The sequence below is a fragment of the Sus scrofa genome, chromosome 15 (genome assembly GCF_000003025.6).
Source record: "Sus scrofa isolate TJ Tabasco breed Duroc chromosome 15, Sscrofa11.1, whole genome shotgun sequence".
In the NCBI taxonomy this organism is placed as follows: domain Eukaryota; kingdom Metazoa; phylum Chordata; class Mammalia; order Artiodactyla; family Suidae; genus Sus; species Sus scrofa.
Window position 1 is genome coordinate 93,180,158 of NC_010457.5, and position 26,101 is coordinate 93,206,258.

Sequence of the window (26,101 nt, forward strand, 5' to 3'; positions counted from 1 at the left end):
AAAATAAAGGTAGCAATGATACTTAGGAGAGCTAAGTAGGAAAAATATTTCAGCTGTCACTACCCTGTAGAAGGGAATGTCATGACTTCTAACATCCAACATTAAGAGTGTTGAGATAAGGAAAGTTCTAAGAAGAACATATTGTCTGAAAAATAAAACTGGCAAAATGTCATGATTCATATGTTTTCAGTTTGGAAAACCTGACTCTGGAATCTCCTTGAGACTTTCAAAAGCTCTGTGGATCTACTGGAGGTGAATCTAAGGAGAATCATTTTTAAAGCAGGGTTTGAGTTGCCTGTAAGTTATATATACACTACAATCCCTCAAAGTGCATTTCACAGCCAAGAATTAGTTCATGGTTGAGTAAATTAAATGTTGATGTAATAATTATAAAGAAAGTTATTTAAGAGTTCCCACTGTGGCACAGTGCCTTAAGGATCTGACTGCAGCAGCTCAGGTTGCTGCAGAGGCTCAGGTTCAATCCCCAACCCAGGAACTTCCATCTACCCCAGGTGCAGCCAAAAACAAAACAAAACAAAACAAAAAAACAAGAAAGAAGAAAAAGAAAAAAAAGAAAAGACAAAAGAAAGGCTGTTGTGTAGGACAGAATGTAAAAGCCAAAGTAATTAATGTTTTATCCTGTTTTGATTGAAAGTGATAGGTATCTCTCTCCAGTGCACCTGGACATAGTAAAGAAGATGATAGGTTGATATAAAGTCAATAATAACTGTGAAGTTGTTTTCCATATTCATAGTTATTGTAAAAATAAAGCTAATATCTAGTGGTCTATTTGAAATGTAATTTACTATCAAACAATCCTGCTAGTGAGATCACGTATTAATCCAGTTACATGTCAAAGTCCCATTTTATAATGAAACACTTATTTTTATTTTAATTTTGCCTTGTCAACAGTGAATCTTACAGTTAAATGATAGTGTTTCTTTATGCTGCTGCTCAAGAATTTCAAGCCTAGTTTATGACCCACTTCTAGCAAATTTACAGGATTTCATGGTTTTTGACTATAAGCCTATTTCTACTCTATGTTCTTGATTTATTTTCCCTTAGCTTCATTTTTATAATTTATTTTACCTTCCTCTATTTTATAACTCTTTATAAGACACTTTAAATGCATTTGGGGACATAGTGGAATTATTTTTTAAATCAGTGAAATGAAAAAAAAGGTGTTTTTTTCTTTGAAGGATTAACAATGCCTGGGTCTCTGGAAACTCAAGATCAATCATCAGCAAAATCCCTTTTGTCTTTCACCTCTCCTTTGAACCTTGCTTCTTCTTTCTTCAAAGAAAACCAGCTCCTTCAGAAGACCCTAAGTCCCCTGTTGCCTTTCCCAACCTTGACACTTTCCACAAGTGGTGGATGTTTTCTCTGCCCATCTCTCCTCAGAACACCTGTCCTGGCAGGCAACTGAGTTTCCTTCTTCTGTCTTTCTCCCTCAAATCCCCTAGATCTGAGTCTCATGTTATCAAACTGTGCCACTCTTCCTCACCCACTGACAATCCTCACCCCTTCCTTCCTTCAGTTTTCTAGTTTCTAGTCATTCTCCCCTAAATAACTCCATGCTAGGAAGAAGATTATACAGAATGGTCATTCTAGTGGCAGTGCCCTTGTGAGGTAGTAACCTCCCTGTCAGCAAGTATGCTCAAGCAAACAGATATCACATGCCACATCTTTGAACGTGGCCTATAACTCATTTGTCCATTGAGTGCAGATGTGTTATTCTCGCTGGCAGTGGAATTATCAGTATGCAATTCTATTCGTACAGAAAATCATAACCAATAGGTTAAATACTTTGGCCTCAACTCAGTACATCTGTCTATCTACATATTGACCTTGAGGGATATAAATTCAAGGCATTGAGATCATTTACATGATGTGTTTCCTGAATGCTGTGCTTTGATCTTCACAAACTGGATCATTTACCAGGGCAAGTTTCAACTTTAGACAATGTCTAGTCACTGAAGTAGAGCATTTCTGATTACCTCAGACTAACTTCTTTTGTACCATATGGTTGACCAACTGCATGATCTCATTAATGAAATTACCACACACTTAACATTGTATACTTACACCACATAATTAAAGAAGCAACATAATTATAGTAACTTATCAAATATTTACTGTATTAAACATAGAAGTTTCTAAGAAAAGATCATATGCAGTATACTTATTACCTAATTAAGTTTTAATGCAGTATTTCCTATAGATTTTAATCTTTAACATTTGATAAATAGTACTGTATTTATCATTTTCCTTTTGTCTTTATTTTAAATACTGACTCATGGTTATATTTAGACACATACATTTCAAAACCACTATTTATTTATTTATTTATTTATTTATTTATTTATTTATTTTGCCTTTTCTAGGGCCACACCCATGGCATGTGGAGGTTCCCAGGATAGGGGTCTAATCAGAGCTGTAGCTGCCAAGCCTATGCCAGAGCCACAGCAACAAGGGATCCGAGCCGCATCTGCAACCCACACCACAGCTCACAGCAACGCCAGATCCTTAAACCACTGAGCAAGGCCAGGGATCGAACCCGCAACCTCATGGTTCCCAGTCAGATTCGTTAACCACTGAGCCACGATGGGAACTCCTCAAAAGCACTTTTAAATAACAGATTTCCATTTATTAAATTCCTGGAGTTATACTGGGACATTAAAATCGGGAGGGAACTAGCATGACAAACACCCTTTCCTTTCAGTCTCATTTGTATAATTTCAAAGTCATAGATAAAAACCAGAAACTAATTGATTATAGTTGTTTTTTTATTATATTCTTGGATCATGTAGTATGGAACAGTTTAATTTCAAGGAGACTTTTTTCTTTTTATTATAAAATAGTTTTACTTCTCTTTCTTGATGAAGTGAGACAAACATTCAATACTAATTTATTTTTTATTTTTTTTATTTTTTTATTTATTTTTTTGTCTTTTGTTGTTGTTGCTATTTCTTGGGCCGCTTCCGCGGCATATGGAGGTTCCCAGGCTAGGGGTTGAATCGGAGCTGTAGCCACCGGCCTACGCCAGAGCCACAGCAACGCAGGATCCGAGCCACGTCTGCAACCTACACCACAGCTCACGGCAACACCGGATCGTTAACCCACTGAGCAAGGGCAGGGACCGAACCCGCAACCTCATGGTTCCTAGTCGGATTCGTTAACCACTGCGCCACGACGGGAACGCCTCAATACTAATTTATTAAGTAAATAACCATACTAAATTCAATTGTCTCATTATCTTCAGCAATCCTCAGAATGATTCAATTTAGAAGTATCACTACCATGTTTTATAAAGACTAACAGATTTGGGGATATAAAGTAGATTGACGCAAAAACAGAGTAGCAATAGAGCCAAAAGTCAAATCTTAATCTCCATGAATCCATAGATTCTTCTTAGCTCTATGTCATTGTTCAGAATGAAGTTTGACCTGGTCATTCAGTAAGCAGCCAATCTTTGAAGACAATAAGAATTAACAAAAATGAAGCCCCTTGACTTCAGCGTTTCCCTGAAGATTTGTGTTTTACACATGTGGCAAGTTGATTAATTTATTATCTTAATAACAAATGGAAATGCAATCAAAGTACAGAAGAACCAACAAACCACAACCTGAATTTCTTCCTTCTCAAAAGAAGTGTTTTTTTTTATTTATTTATTTTGGCCATGCCTGTGGCATGCAGAAGTATCGAGGCCAAGGATCAAACCTGCACCACAGCAGCAACCTGAGCGACAGCAGTGACCACACCAGACCCTTAATCCACTAGGCTGCCAGAGAAGTCCCCAAGAAGTATTTTTAGAGCAGCAAACCAAAAAAACACTTTCTGTGGAGAGGCTAGTATGACTGTTGAGAGAATAAGAGAAAGTTATTTGCCCTTCTCCTGACATTTTCCCTACCAACCCAGTTTGCCTTCTTTCCTGCAAGCTGCTAGCAGGATTTCTATAGGCAGGTTTGACAGATGGGGTTCTATTGACTGAGGCCCCACCAACTCCAATGAGATGATGTAAAGGACTTCAAAAGGCCCCTCCCCAAGGTGTCAGGGTGTGAAGTGCTCTCTACCTTCAGATAAAGAATTAATCGTGTTTAAATAACAGTAGCTCTTGAAATTGTTAGTAAAATTCCTTTTCAGGGTTTATTGGAGCCTTATAGATTGAGGCTTCCTGTGTTCGGATAGATCTTTTAACTAGAGCATGCAGTAACAGAGTGTAAACTTGTGGTACAAAGAGAGAATACCATTTGTTTTCTAATTCTTACATGTAACAGCATCATAATTTCTATTATGGAAAACTATAAACTTCATGTATAATTTTTAAATTTATACTAGATTAGCTCTGAAATGAGATGCAATTAAGTATAATTTTAATGCTATTATATCCTTGCTCTACTTCACTTATCTGTGTATTTTAATAGCATTTATTGCTTTTAAATGAAAACAAATTAATCTTAGGATTGAGACAGTATATGTATTTTAAATTAAGCCTGATGGGCAAGAAATTGAAATAGTATGTCACAAAATGCATAAGTTAAAAATGTTAAAAATAAAGCTTTCTTTCAACTTTAGTTATATTAATAATGGAACTGCATGTATGGTATAGATTCTTCTAAGATACCAGTTTTACAGTCTTAAAATAGCAAATTTAAGTTATTTAATATATTAATCAAATATATCATAGGAAATAGAAACATATATAATTCTTTCTGAGAAAAGTAATATGCTGCAATATAATTCTGTATATATAAAGGGATGTTTTTATATCTTTTGGAATTATATTCACTAATCAGGTTATTAAATTTTTAGAGGTATTCCAATAAAAACATAAAGGTCTGTGTTAATACCAGGATTAGAATTTTCAAAGGGCAACTGGAAAATGCTCTCAAAAGCTCCCTAGGCATATGTGACAATTGATTTTTTTTAAAGGTCAAGGAAAAATCAAAGAAAATCAGCATATAGTAGAGTTCGAGAAAAACCAATTAAGCATTGCAGTGAAGACTGGTGGTAATTAGTTATAATTGACTTCAAGTATTGAAAAAAAGACTAAGTAAAATTGTCTTTAAAAAGAAAAAAGCATGGATCTAAAAAATAAATTATCAAATTAAGTTAGAAGTATAGAGAATCACCCTAATGGTAGCAAAAGCAGAAAGAATGAGTTGTAACCATAGAAGCAGAATAGCTGCTCATTTTTACAAAGAGGAGGAGAGAGAGAATTAGGCTATTAGCTAATGAGATAAAACAGCATATGTCCTTATATCAGCATCTGATTACAAGGCAGATTCCTTATGTAGATACACTCAACTGATTACACAAAACAGAGTGACCCACTCGTTCTCCTGTTCTGCTGTAGGAGTTGCCAGGACCCTGCCAGGGTTGGATGCTTGATGTGTCTGTGCTTCCCCATCTGCCGCTTAATTAGCTAGAGTCATCTGCTTCCCAGCAGATTATTAATAGAATTTTGTTGAATCTATAAAATAAGGATGAAAATGGCCTGACTGTTGTTGCAAATAAAGTCACAGACTTTGTTCCAGCATTATTCTAGGATCTAGAACCAAATAATCAGTACTTAGGCAGCACTTAGGAGCATTTATTGAATGGAGAAAATTCTTTTTGAATGCCTGACACTTTTTGCTGACCCATACAATTTTTGGTGACAACCCACTTATAAGTATAGAGATATTTTATCTATGTTTTATAAAAGAAGAAGCTACTACTCAGAGAGTTTAAGATTCATATGCCTATTAAGTGGCAGAGTCAGAATTCAAACCCTGTATCCATGTGGTTCAAAAACCCTTTTGCATGGTTCCAACCAAGACACTTTCATAGAGATCTTTGAGTTTTCTGTTCATCACTATACAGTGCCTGACACAATATAGGTCCTCAGTAAACAGCTCTTGAATAAAAGAAGTCCTGCTCTGTGCAGAGCCTGCTATCCTTTGTGCCAATGGAAGGGAGTAGGATAGTACATTCATAGTCAGTGACATTGAGCTTGTCTCATTCCGTTCCAGATCTTAGGGTTTTGTTTGTTTGTCTTGGGTTTTTTGTTGTTCTCTTTGCCTTTTCTTGTGTGTGTTTGAATCTCTAAATCTAAGAAATAAGACCCCAGGGGGCAGTATTCGGTGTTTGCTTGTACCATCACGACATACTAAAGAATGTTCTGCATGCAGTGGGCTTTCACAGAGTGATCAGGTTATATTAATCATGGACAGAAAGTCTGTTGAAAGAAAGAAAGAAATCTGCATTTCAGGAGTATCATTAGCCCACACTATTTAATATGATCCCTCATTTTCTGTGATGTTTAAATGTTAAGGAGAAGTTCTGTTCACAGCTTGAAATGAGGTCTTCTCCAGGATGCCTTAAGATTTCAAAACTTCTCACTTACAGTCAGAAAACTCCACTATGGCAATTATTGTCGATTTGGAAGCTTTCTTGTTGCTGTCTATTTAGATAGTTGGAGTGGAATGGAAGAACCTGTGAAAAATTATCGGCACCCTCTCTGGGCATTGAAGAAAGGGGTATAGCCTACAGCATCATTAGTAGGTCAGGGATTTGGGTCTGTTTTGTTCACTACTGTATCCCTGGTATCCCCAACAGTACCTGTGACACGTAGATGATGCACAACAAATATTTTTAAATGGATTAGTATGTAGACATGATGATGATGATAATTAGGGTGTAGAAATTATGATGATGATGATACAGTGTCTCAAAGCGGAAGTAATGGGAATGCTATCCCCTGAATTAGGAGGGATACAAGAGCTTTTAAAGAACATTCTCTCCAAAAGAGGGGAAAAAAGATAAATTTAGCTCAGGGGAGCTGTGAGGGTTCTTGAAATGTTAGAGCCTTCTCCAGATAAATATATTCTCTTTGGACAGAGTTCAGGAACACAAGAAGTTTGGGGGCAATTACATTGTTGAAGTTTAAAACTGATGTAGAATGGTAGGCAGTATATTATATTGCCAGAGCTTAATTAAATGCCATGAAAATTAAGAATATGAAATGGATACTTGTTATCACTGTTACGTAACATTGTTTTATAAGCAAGGAAAATGAAAGAATTGGTAGCAATATTGAAAAAGAAAAGAAAATGTATTTTTGCTTTATTAATAATTACATTCCAGTAGACTCAAATTTTTCAAGCTTAATAAGAAAATTGGGTAAGCTGACCAGATGTGGGATAGATGTTTCCTACAGTAACAATAATTTATTATAAATAGAATTTAAGAAGCTTACCCGAAACTATAAAGGACCTGGAAATATTATTTAGCAAGAAAAGTACTTGGCCTTCCTGAAAAACAGTATAAAGACTTGCTGATAATGCATCAAGTAAGTTCTAAAAAAAAAAAAATCTCACTTTTCTCAAGTTTTACATAATTGATTGAATTGCAAGTAAGTTAAATTACAATGAGAATTTAGAAAAATAAATGTTTGAAACTAGCCAATAAAATTTTGAGGAAAAAATACACTCGTGGTATGAGTTGGTGAGGGTTCTAGATGTCTGTACAGCTAAAATCTGATTATCAGTGGCCTAAAATAACCTTTTTTCTTGCTTACTTCATAATCTGATATGGACAGGTTGGCTTTTTAAATTTTCTTGCTGTGACTTTTATTTTATCATTGCATTTTAATTTCTAATCATAAATTCAGTGAATATTCACTCTGCCGCTGGTTATGTTTTCTTATTTAATTCTCACAAAAAACACTATGTGTTATCCCCATTTTATGAATAAGGAAACTGAGGCTCTGAGAGGCTCAGAAAAATAACTGGTAGAGGAAACTCAAGTTACCTAACTGTAAAGACAAGCAAATATTCATTTGACTTTTTTGGATTTTACACATATCTCACAGTAGAAAGAACATACAACAAAAAACTTAATAAGCCTAGTGGATATGGAGTAAATGGGTAATATATACCCAGTATACTATATTGTCTTTCATTCTATTTCTGTTTTATTTGAGATAGCAAAAATAAAAAGTGTGTGTCTGAAAATTAGGAAAGCTAGAGTCTTAGCCCTAATTCAGCTACTGAAAGTTTTGTGACCTTGCGAAGTCACTTCACCTTCATGGTCCTCAGTTTATATTTTCTATAAATTAATGAGAGTTGAATAAATCTTCACAGTTCACAATCCAGTGGTTCTCGAATGAGAAAATGGGTTATAAACCATGTCTGGATCCAAAACCCATGCTTTTGTTTTCTTCTAAGTTGCTGTTTATTTTTGTTAACACTTCTGTTTATTACAACACAGGTGAATGCCCTGCCCTGCCCTTCACTCCTCAGATGTGAAGGAAGTTTGACAAGAGAGGGGCCTCTAGGACAGAACAAAAACTAACTACCTCTTATTGCGATCATGTGACTGGAAACTCTATTTTAGAGACCCTTCCACAGCGGGCAATAAGCACAGTTCCTCGTTTATAGCAAATAGGTTTATTTTGGTTTAAACTTAGAAACTTTAAAAGCCAGAGCCTGTTAAAATAATACACTCTGTATTCATGCAAAATAAGATAAGATGTGTTAATAGAAAGTTACTATGATAAAATGAGAATAAATATCAAATCAAATGTAAAATGTAGACTTTTAAATATTGACCCCAGTATTTTTAAAATTTTCTATTAAATTCTGCTCCTCTGCTAAAGGATAACCTTCAGAGTGTTTAGTTTAAAAGTATAACCTTTCTTTTTTGGCAGATCTATTTTATTTTATTTTTTAGGATTATGGTTTTGATGATTAAGTAATAGGTTTAAATTTGATTGATTCTGACCTTTCTTTAGCAATTGACTATTATGATGTGCTTTTGAAAAATGATTTTTCCTGTATTGCTTGGCACTGTGACATGGCAAGTCAGCCAAATAAAGACTATAAAATAAAATTGGCTTACTCCTATATGGCTTATCTACAGGATGCAGTTGAGTAGCTAGAAGGTTTAAGTACTTGTTTTTTGTTTTTTCACACATATGCAGTCAAGTTAATACAAAGAAAATTATCCCCTTAGTATACAGAGATAGAGACATACTCTTCTTTTTTTTTTCTATAGTTAGAATATCCATTGGTTATTATGCTCCCAATAGATATTTATTAGCTTTGATTTTAGATAAAGCTTTTATGTGGTAAAAAATGAAAGTTATTTTCCTTTAATACTTTAAAATAATTATATAGAGAATGTATTATCTACATAACAACTGGCTTATTTTGAATTTGATATAAACAAAACATAAATTAGCTCTTTCTTATGTTAAATAGTGTCAGATTTCATAGCAATTAGGCTTAGTAACTCAAGTTAATTATTTTAATTGTTGTTTATCTGGCATTTATTTTTAAGAAACCTACATTATTCATATTTATAGTGATTCTAAAAACATTTGAGAAAGCAAGCAAAGCAGATGTAATAATTGGGTCCATGCAATGTCCAACACTGCTCTCTACTGGCAAAGAAGCAAGTCATAAAACAAACTATTCAGTCTTACAAATGAAAAAAAATCTATTTCAAGTAATAGTTGAAAATGAAGGAGAAATTCTCAAACTTTCACAGATGTTTTTGCAGAATGCTTATTGTAGGCATAATGGAATACAGTGAAATAACTGGAAGAAATGACTGCAGACATCATGAGACCAATTTAAAAGAAAAGCCTGTGTGATTTTAATTAATTGAAAGATAGTTGTGGGGGTTTTGGAAAATATTAAGTCAAACACGAAACATCTTTCTAGCATTCTGATTTTTAAAGTCTAAAAAGTATTTTTATATAATAGTGATTTTGATGATTTTTTTTTTTTTTTAATAGCCGCACCTGTGTCATGTATGGAAGTTCCTGGGCTAGGGGTTAAATCTGAGTTGTGGCTGCAGCCTATGCCACCGCATCCAAGCCGAATTTGCAACCTACACCACAACTCACAGCAACACGGGATCCTTGATCCACTGAGCAAGGCCCCGGATCAAGCCCACATCCTCACAGGGATGTCGGGTCTTAACCCCCTGAGCCACAAAAGAAACTCCCTGATGATATTTTGTTTTTAATTTCAACAAACTGAAGCTTCTAAAATACCCATTGTTAGTAATCTTCTAAGTATCCAAATGCACTGAGCAAAGAGATAAATAGGTTGGCATATTGGCGTGGCATATGTAGTTAGCTTTATACTATAAAAAATTTGCTCTTGGGGGTAGGGAAAAATTTTTTTAATTGCTCTGTATTTGTCAAGGTTTTTATTGACTGTTTTCCAAAGGTATTCTGTAGTTTGTAAAATCTGTGGAAAATATATTCTATTTTGTTATACCTTTCAATATGTAAACTAAGAATACACAATACATTTTTAGATCACTATCATTTTTCACAAATTAATATATTTTAAATGTCCCCTTGGTGTTTTATAGCTTTCTCATCTGTTCATATTATTTAGAAGTCATAGTCAGTGTTTTAAGCTTCAACTGTTCTTTTTTTTTTTTTTTTTTTTTTTTTTAATGGCTATACCCATGGAATATGGAAGTTCCCAGGTCAGGAATCAAATCCAAGATGCAGCTACCTACACCACAGCTGTGGATCCTTTAACCCGGAATCTAATCCATGCCTATGCAGTGACCCTAGCTGTTGCAGTTGGATTCTTAACCCACTGAGCTACAGAGGGAACTCTATAATCTTCAATCCTATTTATAATTTAACTAGTAGCCAAAATTTAAGTATATACACACATAATAATGCCCAATAAGTGAATCAATCACATACAGTCAATTAAGAGGTTTTGTTTGTTTTTGTAGGGTTGCCGAGTACCGGCATTGGCTGATTAGTTTTATTGTAGTAAATTTAGTATATATATTAAATTTTCAATGATAATTTACCTTTGATTATGAAAAATAAATTGATGCTTATTTTCCTTGATACTTTTTTCTGTAGTTTCTAAACTTTCTATAGTGAACCTACATCACTATTAAAATATACATGAGTAAACAGGAAAAATTTATTGTAAATTTCAAAGCACAGGCACACAAGATACACACTTGTACTTATGTGAAGTCTAGTGCCTGATCACATAAAAAAATGTGTTGAAAAGAATGTTTTGTATTTGATACCATAAAGAAAAATAATTGATAAAATCTGGAATACTTAGAGTAAGGGAAATAGCACTCAGCGTTATCACTAGCCATGGAACACATAACTTTCTTTCGCTCTTTTGCCACACTGAAAAATTGCGCTTGCAGTTGCTGCATGTACAAAGCAAAACAGTCTTATATGTTATACTCTTTCTCATCATTATTTTCTACCACATGGAGGAGCTAAGACATAAAGTTGCCAAAAACATAAAAGCAATTATTTTTTGCTTAGTTTTGTATTACCAATACCAATGTCCTGTGTTCTAAGAGAATATAATTTTTTTCCTATGTTTTTTATTTTGATTAAATCCAAAGTAGAAAAGAAAAAAATTTTAAATCGATTATCTTTTATTCAGCATACTTCCCTTAATATCCATCCAGGTTGTGTGTATAACAATAATTCATTCATTTGTATTGCTGAGTAGTGTTCCATGGGATGGATGTACCACAGTTGGTTTAACCATTTACTCACTGAAGAACATTTGGGCTGTTTCTGACATTTGACTATTACAAATAGATCTGTTGTAAACAACATTCACAAAAATATTTGCAGGAATATAAGTTTTCCTCTCTTTGGGATAAATACCAAAAAGTGTAGTCACTGTATCTTATGATAAGGGCATGTTTAGATTTCAGAGAAACTACCAAACTGTCGTCCAGAGTGGCTGTCACATTTTACACTCCCACCACCAGCAGCATCCTATAATTTTATTTGCTAATCTGAAAATCCTAATTATTTGTGGACTTTTCCTAAAAGTTGAGAGTTATGTTTTATTTGGGGCAAAACGGGAGGCATCATCTAAAGTAACTGTGAGAGGAGTTCCCGTCGTGGCTCAGTGGTTAACGAATCTGACTAGGAACCATGAGGTTGTGGGTTTGATCCCTGGCCTTGCTCAATGGGTTAAGGATCTGGCGTTGCCGTGAGCTGTAGTGTTGGTCACAGACGTGGCTTGGATCTGGCATTGCTGTGGTTCTGGAGAAGGCTGGCATCTACCGCTCCAATTAGACCCCTAGCCTGGGAACCTCCCCATGCCGCGGGTGCGGCCCTAGAAAAGACAAAAAACAAAAAAACTGAGAAAACTGCTCAGAGGAAGCAAGGTGGGGAGCTAGAACATATAGGAGTTTTGTAACAAAGGGCAGCCAGTAGGAATAAAAGATTGCTGTTAACAGAAGACATCTAGATCTCTCAAGGAATTTAGCACTTTTGCTTTTCTGTATGAGAACATGCAAGGTCTGGGCTCGCTGAAATCTTTCCTTTGATATGCACCTCAGTTATCTCGGGCCAGTATCCTATGTTTTCACATCCTGAATTTCTTCAGGGTGCACTGTCCGGGAGTGGCTGCAAGTCTGATGCAGGTATTCTTTGTTTCCTTCCTGAGTTCCTTCAGGGTTCATCTGCTCAAAGGTGGCTTCAATCAATGAATGATGACTGTGACAGCCTTTGTTTAGTGATACAGCAGATAATATTTTACTTCTCAACTAATATTAAGGATCTAACTTTCTTTATTTTCCTGAACATTAAACATTATTGTTTGCGGCATTATTCTCTTTCATCTCCCTCTGCAACATGGCAGCTACATGGGGTCCCCATGATTCTGGCACTCCTCAGCCCTTCCACTGAGACCTCAGTGCCAAGGTCTCCCTAACCCACACCTTCTACCCAGAATTCTGCTTTCCTAAGCTTCACTTGAAATACGCTACTGTTGAATCTGCTTCCCTAGCTGACTCACCAGGGGAATTTGAACTCAATATGTTTGAGTACATGTTTCATTTCTTCCTTTCATTCAAGTCTCTATTAAAACATCACCTTTCTCCATGTCCAGCTATAATGGAAAAAAATTAAAAAAAAAACAAAAAATAAACCATCACCTTTTTAGAGAAGACTTTCCTGATCACGCAGTCTTAAATATTACACTTTGCAAAGTCTATGCTATTATTTATGTTATTTTAACTTATGCCATCTAAGATATATCTGTGATCTAGACATGAACATAGAAATAAAGATGAATGGATAGATACATACATACATACATAGACAGACAGATACACACATATGTACAAGACACAGGTATGCTCACTAGGACATAAACTCCACTAGAACAGTAACATTTTCCCCTTGTTTTACACTCAGCACTTAGTAAATGCTTGACTCGTAAATACTCAGTGTTTTGGGTTTTTTTTTTTAAGGAATAAATGCACATGTCCAATATCAACTTGTTACCATTTGGGGGCTTAATTTATTTTCTATTTCATCATCCTTTTTTTTTTTTTTTTTTTCTTTTTAGGGCCACACCTGTGACACATGGAGATTTCCAGGCTAGGGGTTGAATCAGAGCTGTAGCTGCCGGCCTATGCCATTGCCACAGCAACACCAGATCCAAGCCATATCTGTGATCCACACCACAGCTCAGGCAAGGCGGATTCTTAACCCACTGAGCGAGGCCGGGGATCAAATCTGCATCCTCATGGATACTAGTCAGATTTGTTTCCGCTGAGCCATGACAGGAACTCCACCTTCGTCCATGTCCATTTTAAACAGTCATATCTCCCCGAGGCTTAGAAAGAAAAAGCAAAACATCCCCCAGCTCTTCTCCCAGCTGTCACTCACTGAAGCAACCATTTGCAACTCATTGTTTTCTTCTTTATTCTTGGATAACCTGCTCCACTGCTATGCCTTGACTTGTCATACTTGCAGTGGTTATCTACACCCTCTGTCATTCCTCCCTGTTTCCTGGGTTCCATTGCTTCTTCTGCTTTATTTTATGCACTCCCCACTTTTGTGACAGAGAACCAGGGCATGGGAGTTTAAATTTTCAGTCCCTTCCACATCTCTGTGTGTATTTTTTCTCTCTTCGTAATCCGTAAACTTGGCTCTAAATCTTTTCTTCCTTAGAATTTGAAGTTATTTTTCTTCCATTGTGGCTGACACAAAGTCTGATGTCATTCATATTCCTGGTCCTGTGTGTTTTTTTCTGTTTCTCTCTGGGATCTTTCGTGGGCTTTTCTCTATCTTTAGTGTGTTAATGATGAGCTTAATATCTTGTGCTTGTCTATATGTTTTCACTCATTACAATGGTGTAATCTTGAGCCCTTTAGCCTGAAATTTCATATCTTTGTTTCTGGAAAGGTGCTACATAATTTTCTTCCTTCAGTTTTTATAGTTCCCTATTTCTAGAACTCTATCTGGCTTGGATGTTGGATCTCCTAGAACAGTGGTTTTCACATTGAAGCTTGCATCAGAATTTCCAGGAGAAGATATTAAAATAGATTGCTGGACCCTCCCCAGAGTTTTCTGATTCAGTAGAATTTGTTATTTATAACAACTTCTCAGATAATGCTGATAGTACTATTCCAGGGACCAAATTTTGAAAAATGCTGTCCTAGACCAATTCTCTAATAGTTATATTTTTAATCTTCTTTTAAAGTATCTGGCTTTTGCATTTTCTGTTCCCTTGACCTGACTTGCCTTCCCTCATGCATCTAGATGCATCACTGCCTTTTTGGTTGGTTTACACTTCACTTTATCAGTGAGGTCTCCACCCATCCTGTTTGAAATGGCCTAACTCACAGATGCACTCACATGCTTTGCACTTCTGTTCCTCTCTTCCTTCTTTCTCTCTCTCAAGTAATATATAATTCACTTATTTATATAACATTGCTTGTGTTTGGCTCCCTCCACTAAGGTGTAACATCTGTAAGGGCAGGCAGTTTGCTTTGTTTCCTTTTCTGCTGTATCCCCAATTCCTAAAATAGTACTTGATAAATAGTAAGGACCCAATAATTACTTCCTGGTGAATTTCCTCAACTTTATCTTCTAATATCCTTTTTACTTTTTAAGTTGCCTGCATCATATTTTTAATCTCGGTGAGTTCTTTGTTGTTCTCTAAATACTGCTTTTTATATTATCCTGTTTTTATCATGGATGAAATATATTTATATTGACTTTGGATTTTTAGTCATCTTTTTTTTGTCCCTGCTTTCTCTCTGATTCCTTCCTGCTCTACTGTGTTCCTGTTTCTTTGTTTTTCTCCCTATTTTTTTTGTGTGAGTAGCTTTCCTCAAGTATACACACATATGTGATACATTTTGCTGTTGAAGCCTGACTCAAAAGCTTGCTAGCAATTCTGTGTACCTGGGCTTGTCAGCTGGTAGCAGCAGCTCAGGTGGCCCATATATTTCATGTAGAAACCCCAGCGGTCAGCAAGCATTGTCCTTTGAGGGGAGGCACTTGCCCTAGGGAAGAATCCTGGTCTTTAGGGGCTTAGAGGGCTAACAGCCAGTCTTCTGGGAGACAGGCTGGGAAAGTGGTCCAGTGGGTGTTCAATTCTGCATGTGGACATTGGCTCTTTTTCTTTGTTTCAGTGGGATGCTTCGCCTCTGCTCTTAGTCAGGCTGAGCATTTCCACAACTCCCCTGGCCGTGTTTTTCCAGCTAGTTAACAGCTCTGTTGGGATGGGATGAATTAATCCCTTGGCCATGGCTTGATTCATTTCCATTTTTTCTTTCACTCTTTGGGCCCCAGGCAGAGTGGGAAAAAATGAAAACTAAAGTCCTACGACTAACCTGTACTGGGTACAAGCCTTTCGAGAGCACTTACGACAAGAGTATTTCAGTGTTTGTAAGTTTTGTATACTAGATTATATGTCCCTGAGTGGAAGTGTTTAAGCGTTTAACAGCGTGTTAAGCCAGTTTCTCCCAGAATTACACCCAGAGACTAAGATTTAGGGGCAAGTGATTTGTTGAGGGAGTGCCCCCAGGAGCAACAAGCAGGACAGAGCAGGGGAAGAAAGCCCCAGCCTCAGCCTGATTCTAAGGGAAGCTCTGCATCATGATATTATGCCTTAGAGTTTACCCCACTTTCAAGCAAAGGACCAGGCCTCTGTGCTTCCACACCAGTCATTGGCTCAGGAATGTTGATATGGAGGGAAGCAAAAAAACTTCCAGGCATTTCTAGCTCTCAAGACTGGCAAGGTTATCTCATTGCCTAAAGGGAAATCCTCTGAAGTCTTGGGTGTGAGCCATTACCAGCAAAGCCTGGGGAAGCTGGAAGATGTGCCCCAGCGGTGATAAAGAGGGTCCAAGGAAAGCTGAGCAGGCACCACCAGTATCCACTAAATTCTAGTGTCTTCCCGAAACAGTCATTACATAAAACAGTGGCATTCCCTCATAATTTTAAAGCACTTTGCAGTTTACAGGATTTTTTTTTCTCATCTCTTATTATAATTACTCTGCAGAGCAATTTTATAAGGGAGAAGAATAATCTTATCTTTATTTTTTAAGAGTCAAGTAAGGCAGAGATTGTGACTTTCTTAACATCTTCAGATTCTAAGCCTAGAGTTTATTCCAGCATGCTGCATCAGACTCAAGAGTCTTGCAGATACTTTATACAGACATGGAAGGCATAAAAATATGAACTTTTTAATCCAAGTATCATGACCTTTATAACTTAAAAATGCAGGAAATATTATAAGGAATAATCTGCTCCTCAGTTTTTTAAAGTATTTCCATTCAATTCATCCAACAGGACATAGAACATCTAGGTGGCAAAGTCCATATTAGATATCTTTTTAGTTTAGTTCTTACCATCATTCAAGGCTTCTCCCTGTGCTTTATTTTCAGACAGTTTAATTAAAGCCAGTGTGAAAGAAACGCATTAAAAGTTCCTGGAGCACTACAAGAAGTTGATTCATTTAGAATGTTCTTGGAGCTCTTCCATAATTTTCCCATATGGGCCTATTTACATGTAACACTAATGACTCATGACATTACTGCCAATGTACGAATATCTTTCCACAAATATTTCCAGTAACTTTTACAGTCTGTTATCAACAGATCACATACTTCTTTCTTGTAGTTCAAGAATCACTTATCAGTATAGGGTCTGCTTTTGCCTCCCTGTACCACTAACACTAGACCACCCACCAATGGGGAAATTCTCCGTGATATGATAAATTCAGGACATTGAGAACAGGAGTTTGCTCCATGGATTTACTCAGAACTAAATAGTGTCTATTGTGTTAGCTCTCCTTCTGTCACTTGAACCCTTTATCCTTTCTGGATGATCTGAAGCAGTGCTTTTCAAATCTGGTGGCATGTTAAAATCATCTGGGGAGGTTTAAAATACACAGATGCCCTGGCTCCTCCCCAGACTAATTAAACCAGAGTCCCAGGCACTGGTCTAAGTTTAAAGCTCCCATGTGATTGTATAATGCAGCCAAAGTTGAATACTTTGACCTGAAACAGAAGAAATGTAATGGGTCCATTGGTGTCAGGAATTGATTTAGCATCTCTTATATCTTAGTAGCAGTTTTTCAGTGTCTAAAAGCTGAGAATTTCTCCATTTATTTTGGTCTTTTTTTGCAAGCCTGGTAACCAACTTAAGGTCACAGTGGGGCAAACCAGTGCCTAATGATATATTACATCTAGACGAGGTAGCAGTTGTTTTGGCATAGTTTGCACATATAACAAAAAGAAGCTGTTGTACCTTATCAAATCTTAAGACTGAATCTTTTTGGCCTTAATGCTTCTGGGCTTCACTCTCTCTCCATGAGGTCATCGGAAAGGGATCAGCGTTATCGCCTGTATTTCCAGCTCACCATTTCTATCTACCTTCCACTATTCTCCTGACCTCTTACTATTTTCTCAGTCTGTACCTTAGACTTTAGTACCAGGAATCACCTGTGATGCTTTTAGAAATAGAACTCCCTAGCCCTACCCTTATTAGACCAAAGAATCTACGTTGTTCGTTTTAACCGACTATAGAGAGCCCATTTTGAAAAACAACTCTAATTTCTTTAGTTGTCATTGTTAGTTTTTCAAGAATGCAAGAAGGAATAAAATGCGATTTTAAAAAGATACCCTGACATTACTATTTTGCTCTCTTCCGTTTTGTGAGTTAACACATAAAAAAGACTCTACTCAATTATTTGATGCAAAGTGTATACAAATACATATTCATGCATATATCTATTTATATAAGAAGTGATGAATTCATGACTCACTTTGGTGTCATAATTGGTAGTATGTGACAAGAAAAAAAGTCTTTGGGAAATTATATATGCCTAGTGAATTTAATGATTATTTGCTATTTATATAGGAATATTCCATAAAATAAAATATCTGTATTTCAGTTCTAATTGGTCATAAACATTTCATTACACTAAAAACCTCCAATGATATTTTAAAACAATAAAATTATAGAGCATGTGTGTTTTATTTTTTTAATGTTCTTTAGCTTATAGCTTTAGTGGGTGATATATACCGGGTGTTAAAAAAAAGTGTGTATTTTTAAATTTTACATGTTATATGAATGTCCTAATTGGAAAACAAAGACATTGTAAATTGTATTAAACCACATTAATATCTCAAAATATACTATTGACAATTAAATAACATAAAAATTTATATGCTTTAAATTTTCAGAGAACAATTTTCAATTAATATGTTTTCAGTTTTAAATTTGAGATCATCCTTATTCCTTTGAACCCAGTAAAAAGCTACAAGTAAAATACTCAGGAAAAGTACGGGGTTTTTTTTTTGTTTGTTTGTTTGTTTGTTTTGCTTTTTAGCCCCTCACCCATGGCATATGGAGGTTCCTAGGCTAGGGGTCCAATCGGAGCTATAGCCACTGGCCTATGCCACAGCAACACCAGATCTGAGCCGCATCTGCAATCTACACCACAGCTCACGGCAACACTGGATCTTTAACCCACTGAGCAAAGCCAGGGGTTCCTAGTTAGATTCGTTTCTGCTGCACCCTGATGGGAACTCCAGGAAAAGTATGTTTTAAAAAAACTTTGATTAATAGGAATTGTATGTGTTTTTTTTGTTTTGTTTTGTTTTGTTTTGCTTTTTAGGGCTATACCTGCAGCATATGGAAGTTCCCAGGCTAGGGGTCTAATCAGAGCTGCAGCTGCCGCCGGCCTACACCACAGCCACAGCAACACCAGATCCAAGTTGTGTCTGCAACCTATGCAGAGTCTTTTTCACAGCTCGAAGCAAGGTGGGATCCTTAATGATTGAGCAAGGCCAGGGATTGAACCCGCATCCTCGTGGATACTAGCCAAGTTCGTTACAGCCGAGCACAGTGGGAACTCCTGTGTGTGATTAATATATTCACATTTTCATATAATATAAAAGAATGTAAATTAATAACTTTTTTAGGACCTCAATTTACATTAGTATCACATCATTCTGTTATTCCATGTTGTATATCAAAATGATTTAATAATGTATGATATAGTAAAGCATGTCTCACAAATGACCATTTTCAGTTTCTTGGAAGCACAGAAGTGGAGCAGCCCAAAGGAACAGAAGTTGTGAGAGATGCTGTAAGGAAACTAAAGGTAGGTCAAGCCCTCCAAATAAATGTCTAGTGTATTCAACTTTGATTACTTCTCTGAATGTGGCACACACTCTTTGTATTTTTTTAAGGTATAAGTTCCATACTCAACAAAAAAATGTAACAGCAGTATTTCCCAAGTGTCATTTAGTAGCTTGCCTTTACTTTGCTTGGATAATTTGGACTCATGCTCTAACTCAAAACCCAATAATGACAGAACTGTCTCTAATATTTAGAATATCATATCTACCAATTGAAAGTATAGAGCTAGAGGTAATTCCAAAGCAGAGTTTTGCAGTGACGTTGTATGTTAAGGATGTCCCAGCGGACAACTGCACAAGGATCTGGCCATGTCCATGAGCAGATATGAGGAACTTGTGAGACTAAGGACAAAAAAGGACATTTAAAGCAACTCCACATATTATTACCAAGTTTCCTGAGAAAATCTTATGAAAGCTGCCACACATCCTTTACATTTTTTTCTGATTGCATTCCATCCCAAAAGACATTGTTCCCACTGAGATATTAAGATTTGAAAAACTCCTTCAATGGAATTCTAATGTTTATCTCAGTAGGAAAATTTAACATAGCAATATTTATTAACACAGTTTATTGTTATTCTCTGTGGCTGCTATCAAAAATTTTGAGAAACAGCCTTTCTCTAACTATTCAGTTAGGGATCATCTAATTATTCCATAGTAGGACTGTGCCTAGCAATTATTGTATAGGAGGAATGGTGCCAGGCAAAGTCATAGACACTAAAAAGTATTACTTTGCTTTGAGAATGTTTACCAACTGGAATTTACTGAGTGTTTAAATTGAGAAAAAATTCATGTGGGTTGGCTTATTTTCTGGACAAAGAAATAAAAGTAGGTAATTTTTGTATCTATTTTTTATGTAAATATTTTATCTAATTTTACCTAATTTTTAATATTTTAAAAATAATTTATATATTTTATGTTTTACTTATTTTTAAGTAAATGTACTAAAAGGTCTCAAAATGGTATCACACCCATTTGGAAAAAAAGAGGACTAGCCTAACCATTTCTTTCATTAGGCAATAAGTCATGCTTGCACTTGTTTGGCAAATAATTTTAAGCACTAATAGAGGATTTAAAAGGTCTCAAAATTTATGGACAATGTTTGGAAGATTCTATTTAAATATTCAAAATGTTGCACATTCTGGCCATGATTCCAACCTGACTACAATTAGAGTGTTTTATAAAAGAGTAATGATATTTACACTTAATATTTCTGTGTACCTAGAAGGTTCTTTATTCATTAAATCTAAATCCAAACCGAAAAGGATTCAATTACATAATGACTATATAAAATATAAAGAGATATTCCAGATGATATGCTTTCCAAACAATGGCTAGTTTTCGTATATTTCTTGTGAGACTTTATATGTAATTCTTACATAGTTTCGTATTTGGAAGTGTGCTCTATTAATAAGGGTATGTGACTCAATAAGATAAAAGTCATAAAAAAAATAAATAAAAGTCATGCAGCATAGCTTAAAAATGTATACTCAGTTGATAACAGCTTTTGTCTTTCAGGTATCTTCCAGAATACTTAATCTGATAAGCAGTGTGTACTCTGTTGATTGCAAAAATTTTATAGATCAGGAAAGTATATCTAAGGATAATGATTCATAAACCAATGAAAATGAAGAAAACAAGCCTTTTTATTTTAATATTTTCTGGTTTCTTTGTGTCAAAGGTTAGATACTACAATTCAAGAGTATACAAAAGTATTTACATTTAAGAGTTTAGTCCCTGGCTCCTCTTTAATTCTGTTGTCATGAAGAAATGGCCAGAAGATGGTGCTATGGCTCTACTTAAAAAAAAAAGAAAGAAATTTGCTTATTAATTCAGTTTTGACACATCCCCCATTTTAATTTCCTGCTTATTTTTCTTAAACATATGTTTCCTGATTACTTTTTAAATTCACTATGGTTCAGTAATTTTATTTGCCACATAAGGTAACATTATATTTATATTTAATAATTTTTTTAAAGTTTGCAATGTTAATATATTGGCTTCTGACATTAAAGAAAAATTCAAAATTTAAGGCTAATACAGGATGTTAGAAACCTTCCAAGATTTTCAGTAATGTATTTTTAATCCTTCTGTGTTTAATGATGCTTAACTGTTTTCCAAGAAGAATTTTAAACTTTGATTTATTTTATTGAGTACTATTTTTCTATAATTTTGTGGAGAATTTATAAAGTTTTCATAAATATAATTTTGTTAAGTGTTTACTTTCAGAAATTCAATATTCTCTGAACAACATATTTTTCCATTTCTCAGTCATGTTCAACAATTTCTACCACTTATGCATGTTTAGTCTACCATTTAAGAAAATACCAAATTTTTCAAAAAGTGGTAATTTAAAAGCCCTTTTAACTTGTGCATATGTAATACCATTGTTATTGTAATGAATTTTGTTTTTAATAGTGAGTTATTTTTATTCATACAACAGGATTAGAATTAATTCATTAATTTTATTGCCTAATAAGTATATTCCATTAATAATTAGTTAGATTTCACTTTTTTAAAGTCTTTCGAGAAAGGAATAGAAATTGTGTGATCATGATAATTAAAATTCAATTGCATTCCCTTTAGTATTCTTTAAACTATTCCACTTACCAGTAGCATATTATTACAAAGAACTTTATGTATTTCAAGTAATAGTTCATCCTTCCACATCATTTGCGGTGATAAAGGCTTGTTTTTATTTGTTTGTTGTATCCAGGTAACCTCCAAAATTCTTAGGCTTTACCCCCTTTTACTATTTTTTTTGGACTATTGTATTCAAGCTTTTTGGTCATCTAAATCACTCTATCTAGATGACCAAAAGATAAATTCAGTGGAGCAAAAATAGAAAATAAAACTGCAAAAAGGCTGTTTAGCATTAACATTCCAGTAATAAATAGGGAGAAAAAAAGAATACAATGTAAGAATGAAAGTGTCTTCAAAATGTAAATTAGAAGTGTTCTGGAACACAGTTGAGAGGTCTCCAAGTAGGAAAAGAAATGTAGATCATGCAAACTATAGAATATGGTCATCTTAAATTTTAAAAATAAGGGCAGGAATGAGAATATTAAACCGTTTAAAATATAGATTGAACAGATGTAACCTTAAGCTTAAATGTTTTGCAATATCTATGCAACAATCAAGGCCAGTAACCAGTGAAAACCTTGATAAACATGACAATAGAACTGAAATTTTTTTTGTCTAACTCAGAAAATGTGCTGTGCAAAAGAAAAGTGTTATTTAGTAGGTAGCAGAACTAGGTTCTAGGCCTGATTGCTATAGATTCATGTTATGATCCAAGTAAATAACTTCTTTGAGACTTACTTTCTCACCTTTGAAATGGGAGGATTGGATTGGGTGACCTCTGAATCTTCTTTGAGCACAATTACTTTATCTTGATGTGAAGCAGAGGAAAAGGTTTCACAAGCTGTAGGCCAGGTATTTTATGTTCCTTTCTTTTTCTTTGTCCCATTCTCTTGCTTCCCTTCCTCCCTCCCATGTTTTTTCTACTTCTAGCCCCTACTTCCTCCCTTTGTTCATTTTTTCCATTATTTCTTCCCTTTTTTTTTTTTTTTTTTTTTTTTTTCCGGGCAGAAAAGAAATAACTCAACAGATAAGTTTAATATTAGTGGTTGTTTTGTGATGTACTTTTTGGAAAGTAAAAGAGGTCACAGGAACGGTGGTGTCCAGATGTGGAAAAGGAGCTATTGCTCATTGTCTGTTTCTGGAAAAGAGCAGCACCCAGGAAGCCAGCTTAGACTGCTTCTGCAGCCAACCATGGGAATGGCTTTGTTCAGATGCGTTCCCATAGATGGAAAGCAGCTGACTTACTTTGTCAGACTCCATATGTGAAAACCCGCAAATTGTTTTGATTATACCAATACAGGAAGAAGATTATGAAGGGAAAAGAAACAAATTAATCCACTTTCTTTGGGAGGGAGCTGGGATAATTTTTAAAGATCTTTACTGAAGCAAAACATAGTTTCTTAAAGACAAAAGAAAAAGAAAATTCCTCTGGCATGAATTAGTCAAATTTATGTGCAAAATGTAAGACTGCTGAAGACCAAGAAAAAAAGCTGTCTGTATTTATAGAACAGGACAGACAGCAAGCTGAAAAATTATACCATCCAAAATGAAATAAAAGAAATAGAACCACCCCCTGACCCCCCCATTCCCCCTCTGTCTTGGCTAACAAGGCAGACACTTCAAGGCATTCTTATATGCATTAAGTACATTATTCTCCATGCAGTGCAAAGCCATGAAGAGAGAAAGAGGCCTTCAGCCACTCTCTGCTCTGGGACTGAACTATACCATGTGTATTCACATCTGGCCTGAATTAGAAAGAAATGCACAATGCAATAAATATGACACACAAAAGAAGACTGAAACCCCACCCTGCCTTACGTATAGTCTATTTTGAATCAAGTTAGGGTGAGCCATATGCTGAAAAATTTTATACTAGAAACTAACTTTTGAAGCCCTCACAAGGGGAGAATGAATAAAATTATTTTCCAATGGTTCTTTTCTGTTTCTTGAAAAAAAAAAGGTAGGCAGGGGAGGACGGAAAGAAGGAAAGTGGGGAGAGAGTAGCATTGCCAAATAAAACTAAGACACTTGGTAAACTTTGAATTTCAGATAAACAATGAATGATTTTTTTGGTACAACTGTGTCCCAAGTATTGCATGGGACATACTTATACTAAATAGCATATATATGTTATATATAAGTGTGTGTGTGTGTGTGTGTGTGGAGTGTATATGTGTATTCTAAAATAAAGATTTTTGAAAATAGTCATTGTTTAATATTCATATTTAACTGAGCTTCTGTAATTTTTCTACCACTAAATCTGACAGTGCTGAGAGAGAGAGGAAGAAACTCCATCCACTAAGTGCATGAGTATTCTGATTTTCTTTTTGATTTTTTTTTTGGTTTGTTTTGCTTTTTAGGACCGAACTCGCAGCATATGGAAATTCCCAGGCTAGGGGTCAAATCAGAGCTGCAGCTGCCAGGCTATGCCACAGGCACAGTAACGCCAGATCCAAGCTGCATTTGCAACCTGCACCACAGCTCACAGCAATGCCGAATTCTTAACCCGCTGAGCGAGGCCAGAGATCGAAACGCTACCTCAAGGATACTAGTCAGATTTGTTACCACTGAGCCACAATGGAAACTCTCCTTTTTGATTTTATAACAGAATCTAACATGCATTTATATATACCTACTAACTCAATAAGAAGAAACAATAAATACTACTATGAAAGCACTGAAAAAAGTTTGTCTTTGAGAAACCTACTATATTTCTACTTCTAGGCTGAGTCTTGTTCTGAGTCTTTTAGCTGGGAAAACTACTTCAGTTCCTAGCTTCAGTTTGAAGGTAGTAGTCTGTCTCTTTTCACTCATTGATTTGATTGGGTAGGAGAGTACACCAAACAAGGTAAGTATTTAAAAATGGCAAAGATGACATATCCAATACTGGTGGACTTAAAGTTCTCTGAAGTTATGGCAAACAAAAGATCCAGAGAAAAAGAAATCTCTGCTTCTTGATCTCTGCTTATTTTCCCACAAAGAGTTTTCATTTTCTGTTTGGTATGAATATAGTTTTTTAAATATCATGGAAGAAATGCATTAAAAATGTTTTTTAAAGTTATTGGAAATTAATATGATTTTAATTACAGTAATGGAAGATTACTCTGATTTCTAAATATTTAGGTGCTGTGTGGGGTTTCTAAAAACACTTTATAATGGGTGATAATTAACTTAATGAAAGTTCAACATTGAATACAAACTCCAAATATATATTTGTGGTCATTTTACTTAGAAATGGAATTATTATTTTGTGAATAAATTTTCATTTGTAGTTTGCAAGACATATCAAGAAATCTGAAGGCCAGAAAATTCCTAAAGTTGAGTTGCAAATATCAATTTATGGAGTAAAAATTTTAGAACCCAAAACAAAGGTAAGGCTTATTTTTGAACATTGGAAGCACTCTAATCTTTAATTAATTGCAATTACATTCTTATTTTAATGAATACTTAAAATTTGTTATCCATTAAAACTCTTTAGTTCTCAGTTAACTAGACTTTAAAACTCCATAGGATTTATAGGGCAAAAAACGTCTGGGATTGCTTTCTGAGTGGTTTGTTCTTCAGTCTCTTTGAGATATCAAAATTTATATTAAGTAGATTTAATGTTATTTGGTCTGATATTTAAGAATTTTGTATTCATGTGCTGTGAAGGAAATGCATGTAAGTGTGCTTCACTGAGTGTGAAAGAAGACAAAATCTGTATGTTGTTCATCAAAAAGTCCTGGACTGACCCTTATTGCCTGTAGACATAGTCAATATCTATTGGTTTATCTCCATAATAAAATACCACAGACCTGCTGGGTCAAACAACAGAAGTTTATTTTTCATAGTCCTGGAGGCTGGAAATCCAAGTTTTTTTTTTTTTTTTTTTTGGTCTTTTTGCCTTTTCTAGGGCTGCTCCCTGTGCAGCATATGGAGGTTCCCAGGCTAGGGGGTCTAATCAGAGCTATAGCCACTGGCCTATGCCAGAGCCACAGCAACGTGGGATCCAGCCATGCCTGCAACCTACACCACAGCTCACGGCAACGCTGGATCCTTAACCCACTGAGCA

The 26,101-nt window shown here is 35.3% G+C and overlaps 1 protein-coding gene across 28 annotated transcripts in view; it reads left to right on the forward strand.

The window, feature by feature from the left end:
* Window positions 1-26,101, forward strand: part of GULP1 (GULP, engulfment adaptor PTB domain containing 1) — a 264,095-nt gene that overhangs the window by 192,064 nt on the left and 45,930 nt on the right. For all 28 annotated transcript variants that reach the window (XM_021075382.1, XM_021075366.1, XM_021075376.1 and 25 more), the window contains 2 exons: window positions 19,359-19,430; window positions 25,323-25,421. In XM_021075382.1, the coding sequence (XP_020931041.1) occupies window positions 19,359-19,430; window positions 25,323-25,421 (171 nt within the window). The remainder of the gene's footprint in view (window positions 1-19,358; window positions 19,431-25,322; window positions 25,422-26,101) is intronic.